The following is a 5,929-nucleotide window of genomic DNA, read 5'->3' as shown; positions in this document are numbered from 1 at the left end:
ACACACACACACACACACACACACACTGCTCCAGAACTGGCACTGAGAGAGAGAAGAAAAAAAAAACTCAGACATGGATGACCCACTCACAAAATGGCTCCACTTACACAGTAACATCAACAACACGGCGGGAACGGTGAGTGCAGAACACTATTATTTTCCCCGTTGGTTGATTCCTCCAAGGCTTTTGGGGGTCGCTTATTAGATACCATTAGGGTTAGGCCTATGTGGAGAATATTTATTTTATTTTTGCTATTGTTCGATTCGTGGATAAGAATAGTCTTAAAACGGATGTAAGGCCTGGAGAATTCCCAGAATTTTGTGATTTGCTATTGACTATTTTGTCGTTTTATTATTTAATTGTAATATTATTGTAGGGACGCTTAACATATTATTCATCGGCTATAGCCTCATTTGGGTTCATATGCGATGTAATAGGCAGAATATTAGACCTACCTTTTTATGTTGGACTGTAACGCCAACCAGTCCACAGTCTGGCCTAGGCCATGATCAAATAAAAACGAAACGTCCAGCCTGCATTTGTATCGAAGAACGCGCATCTCAACATATATTTTAGGTCGAATTATTGTTGATTGATTATGTGGTCCTTAAAAAATGAAGTAGGCCTATATTTTGATTTGCCGAAGCAGCAGTCTACACAAGCACGGCTTTCTGCCGATAATTTCACCTGTAAATGAACACAGTAGGCCTATAGCCGATATAATTATGTTTGGAATTTTAATAATAAAGTCTAGATATTTTAAAGCACAACTCACTCATATAGGCTACTCGTAGAAAAGCTTAATTTGACAGTTAGCCTATGTAGGCCTATATTCTTTACATTAATAGGCTACTGAATCCCTGGTTAAATTACACCCTGTTTTATTTCGTTCATAAAAAGAAAAGGATAGTGACATGAAACCCATGCGTAAATCTGTGCTATGGAAATGAATAAACACCAACTTTAAATGTATTGCATCTTAAATTGTAAAATGTTAATTTAGTTAAATAGCCTAGTAGGCTAAAGAGTATAGCCAGTAAAGCCTACCCTACCAAGCAGGCTTTGGCCTGTGCGAACCAGTGTCCGTTCTGGTGCCTATAGGTTAAATGTTCTATACAACAGCTCACATTATAGCCTATAATCGAAATTGTATAAAAATGTTACAGTCGATTGTTTTGTTTTTTGGGGCACTTTGCTTTCCTTTATTCATTTTACCTTCTTGTTACGACAATTGATTGAATGTAGCTATATAGGCAGTGGCACATAAGGCTAAAGTCGATGTATTCATGTAGGTTAAGTCTATTCTATATGATGTAGCCTACTCTATAGGACCAATGACATTCTAATTAGATTTTTTGATTTGCACCATTTTTTGAACCAGGCAAGACAAATTAAGAACACTTTCTTATTTACGATTGTGGCCTGGGAGCCAAATCAACAACATACGTGCAGGATCATGTAAAACAATGCTGTTTATGTCTCATACCACAATTAATCGTCCTCTCGTATAGGCTACATGTACGAGATAAATTGAACAATTGATTAACTCATTAAAATAAATCCCACAGTAGACTACATAGTGTGTGGAGAGAGGGGAATCGTGAGAAAAATGATGGAAAAACGGCAGCCAGAGCTGTGTCCTGGAAGTCCCGACGCACAGTCCGCTCCTCAAAAGCAGGAAGACTGTGTCTCCAGACTGAATGGATACAAAGCGGAGCCGAGGGAGGCGGAGAGCTTCACTGGGGAGGGCCTAAAGAAGACAGATGACGTTCCTCTGCAGAACTCCAGTAACGGGACCATCATCATCAACGGCGTTGCCAAGGAAACTGCCTCTCACGACGCCCTTGACCTGAAAAGGGAAGTGCCAGTGATCGAGCTCTCGAGGAGAGACACTATAAAAGCGGGAGAGCAGCAGCGAACTGAAAGCCATTTGGTGCCGATTACGGAACTCCGCAGACCGCCCGTGCCGCTGCCGCACCACAGAGACCCGCAGAACGACGCTCGAATGGTCCAGCTGAGCCCCAACGCGTTCCCTCTCCCGGCCCGAGCGATGCTCTACAACTTGGCGCAACCTCTCGCCGCCATCAACAGGTAAAAGTGGGATGGGGGGAATCTTATGCGAAAATTGCGTAATTGCATATTTCGCTGTGCTAATAAGTTAAGAGTTAATTACCACCAGTCGCTCAATCTAGCCTATTTCATGTGCTGCTCAAAGACTGATAGTGATGGATTAGGATTTGGAATGCCATGGGTTATTGAAAACAACCAGTCTACAGTGCAAAGGGCTATGGCTGATTTAATGTCCTTTAAGAGCATCAGAATCATTTTAACAATTATTTTACACTCAACTCTCTCTCTCTCTCTCTCTCTCTCTCTCTCTCTCTCTCTCTCTCTCTCTCTCTCTCTCTCTCTCTCTCTCTCTCTCTCTCTCTCTCTCTCTCTCTCTCTCTCTCTCTCTCTCTCTCTCTCTCTCTCTGCTCCCACCCTCCATTCGTTTTGTTTTTGTACATGTTGGGGGGTTCTATTCTACAGACAAGACAGTGTGTATGTCAGTGAGACTTCAAGTATCAAGATAGTAACAAATATTTATGTACATGTTTGTCAGGGTCTGCATCATCATGTGTGTGTGTGTGTGTGTGTGTGTGTGTGTGTGTGTGTGTGTGTGTGTGTGTGTGTGTGTGTGTGTGTGTGTGTGTGTGTGTGTGTGTGTGTGTGTGTGTGTGTGTGTGTGTGTGTGTGCACGCGTGTGAGGTGGTTTCATGCAGTGAAAGGCAGCATGGATTTCGTCTAATTTACCTGTGCATCTTCTGTCTGTTGGTGTCTGTCAGTCTCGGAGGGGAGTCGGAACAGTACGGCATGTACCCCAGCAACAGGGTAAAGCGCCGCCCGGCGCCTTACGAGGTTGAGCTCGACGAGGGTAGGCGCATTTTAGATCTTTATAAGTATGGTAAGACGCACCTGTGTCCTTCCTTCTGCCAAAACAGTCTCCTATTATCCACCCCCTCCCCCCCCCCCCAACTCCCGCGCATCCCCATTGTCATCCCATCACAACCCACCCTACTGATATGGACCCATACGATTCCCCATGACGACAATTGTCAGTACTGACCTCCTTTAGGAGTACATTTTTATCGCAGACATGGCATGAATTAATTCTATCTTAAGAGGAAAAACACTAATCCCAAATGTCAAATACCTGCATGCTATGAAATGTACGATTTCTGAGCAGAATTGGGGTCTAGGGCATTTGAAGCATCCTTTCCATCACTGGCCACTCACCGCTGTACACAGGGATGATGGAGGATGGGGGTGGGAGTAGTGGGGGCGGGTGGGGGGGGGGCAGCTTCCATGCCAAGGTTTTACTGCAGAGTGGGCTGAAGGATTAAGATAGACTGGGTGTGTTCCAACGGTGGAAAACAGCCGAGAATACAGCGGTGTTGGTGAGTGATGGTTGGATCATCACTACCTCACTACCTGCAAAACAGTGGTACAATAATTCATATGGACTATACATGCTCTCCTAAGTCAAAATATGGATACTGTGGTATTTGGAACGACTCAGTTTCTTGTGGGGAGACTCAGATAAGCTACAACACTGATGCCATGCCAAGCCCCATGGCTGTTTGTGTTGCATCTTATTTGCATATAGCCTCTATTTGGCACTCCGTTTTATTTTATCATCCTCTGTTTTTACCATACACAGTAGGCTACTTCTTTCTCAGCATGCATGTTTCAGTGGCTTATGTTTCAAAAGCAAATTTACAGCTTTCTATAACTGACCCCTATGACAACTTTCATTCTATCAGGATGTTAAAGGGAAGCCTCACAGTTGCTTTGACAATTGCATACTGTAGTGCTAACAGGCAGACTATTTAACACTGATTTCTATGTTACCCTTCTCTTACGACTTCTACAAATTCTGACTTTGTGCCTCCCATCTGCTTTCTCTATCCCTTTTTCATCTCAACATATGTGGTACTGTTTTCCATTCTAACTATTTCTTCCCCCTTCCATTCTCTTTGTGCCATACCCTTCATCTTGCAACGTCTCCTGTTCCTAACACTGCTCTCTCCCTTTCTTTCTCTATTCCTCCTCTAGCTGGCCAGCCGAAGATAGTGCGTCGGATTTTCACCAATAGCCGCGAGCGTTGGCGGCAGCAGAACGTCAATGGGGCGTTTGCTGAGCTCCGCAAGCTCATCCCCACCCATCCTCCGGACAAAAAGCTGAGTAAGAACGAGATCCTGCGACTAGCCATGAAGTACATCAGCTTCCTCTCCAATCTCCTAGAGGACCAGGATGGAGGGAGGAACATTGGAAACACAGCCGATGGGGAGACCGGGCTGTTGGTTGGGGTAGGGGCACTAGAGAGTAGCCCCCAGGGTGGGCCACGTCAGGACACAGTAGTAGGCTTGGCAAGGGACGATCTCCTGGAGACCATGTCTCCAGGTTCAAGCTGCGGCAGCCTACCCGATGGAGATGGTGAGGGCAGTCCTGAAAGCTTCACGGAGGACCAGGACTCGCCACCAGCTCCAAGGACTCTACCGACCACACGTGGCCCCCCACTACATCTGGCCACCCGGGATCTAAGGCGCAACGGACGGCCTTTAGATGGCTCCAGTCGCCGATGATGCTAACGCCAAAGCCAATGATTCACACAGTGACAAAAACAAAGGAGAATAGCAAAAAACAGTGTCGCGAACTGAAAAAGCAAGATGGATACGCTCAGGAGCCCGTTTGCTTTGAGTCTTCAGCATAGAAAGAAGATTCAGTTTCTACGTAGAAAGATAGTAGTGTGAGAAAAGGATCTGCAGGACGCTCCTGCCTCCATGCTACTTCTAAGGCAGTATTGGTGTGACTCTAAATCTTCTCGAACAAGACTTGTAAATTCTGCATGTCTCATGACTTTGACAGACCTGCAGATTAGAATGTCCAGTGTTACCTGTGTCCCGAAGGTGCATATAGTGGATTTGTTAATATTAAAAAAAGCCCACAACAAAACAAAAACTACAGGAAGAAAACACCACATTTTCTTGACGAATCATGATATTTTATCTACTGCATTAAGTTTGCTACAATAGGTCACCACAATACACATTCAAGAGAGAAATCAAAGAACTCATTTTATGGTGCTGAAAATGCCATTAATCTCCTCTATTCTAAGTCCTCAATCAATAATGAATTCTAAAGACTTTTATGAATATATTAAAATTAAAAAAGGAGTTAAAATGGCCGAAAATGCAATGTCTTACACCAGTAACACAACTGAACCAAGCTGAAGGATATGTCCAGACTCATTAATCACAGACCATCAGTTATGTAAATAGCAATATATTCCCACTAAGCAATGTATTGACGGTGACTGAAGTTCAAGTAACGTGGTTAGGATGTACAGTACTGTGTTTGTGACTGGGTTTCTTAGAAAATGGTCTTATTGTAAGAATGTTGAGGAGAGGCGGGAGGGACTTAAAATGTCAAAAAGACAATTTCAATTATTACATTAAAATGTGGTACCATAGTTTTTTCCTGTTATGCTGGTGGTGATAAAACACCACACTATGTAACAAGGTCTTTGACTATTCAAACACAGTTAAACAAGATTTCACAGCCTTTAGAGAAATATCTGAATTTTATCTGAATATCTGAATTTGCTGTGGAGGTACAGTGTTTCTTAAAGTGTACAATATGAGGGTCATAGTAAATCAAGAAATGACTCACGCAGTCCTTTTTATATGAATGTCTACGTTTCAGTGTTTTTTTTTTCACTGTAATGCAGTTGTAGTTGTAGTAAGGTACAAAAAAATTAAAAGCCTATATTTTACACCATTTGACACACACACACACACACACACACACACACACACACACACACACACACACACACACACACACACACACACACACACACACACACACACACACACACACACA

The 5,929-nt window shown here is 43.4% G+C and overlaps 1 protein-coding gene across 2 annotated transcripts; it reads left to right on the top strand.

Annotated features, from left to right (window-relative positions):
- Window positions 1–5,929, top strand: tal1 (T-cell acute lymphocytic leukemia 1). 2 transcript variants are annotated; one of them, XM_084058120.1, is made up of 4 exons: window positions 1–136; window positions 1,570–2,092; window positions 2,830–2,918; window positions 4,100–5,929. In XM_084058120.1, the coding sequence occupies exons 2-4, from the start codon at window positions 1,611–1,613 to the stop codon at window positions 4,627–4,629; spliced, it is 1,101 nt and encodes a 366-aa protein (XP_083914246.1). In that variant the 5' UTR covers window positions 1–136; window positions 1,570–1,610; the 3' UTR covers window positions 4,630–5,929. The 2 variants fall into 2 exon arrangements, with proteins under 2 accessions (XP_083914246.1, XP_083914247.1); XM_084058121.1 differs by having other exon boundaries at window positions 61–136; window positions 1,573–2,092.

This window comes from Gymnoscopelus microlampas (genome assembly GCF_963454915.1).
Source record: "Gymnoscopelus microlampas genome assembly, chromosome: 5".
In the NCBI taxonomy this organism is placed as follows: domain Eukaryota; kingdom Metazoa; phylum Chordata; class Actinopteri; order Myctophiformes; family Myctophidae; genus Gymnoscopelus; species Gymnoscopelus microlampas.
This window is presented reverse-complemented; position numbering and strand designations above follow the sequence as displayed.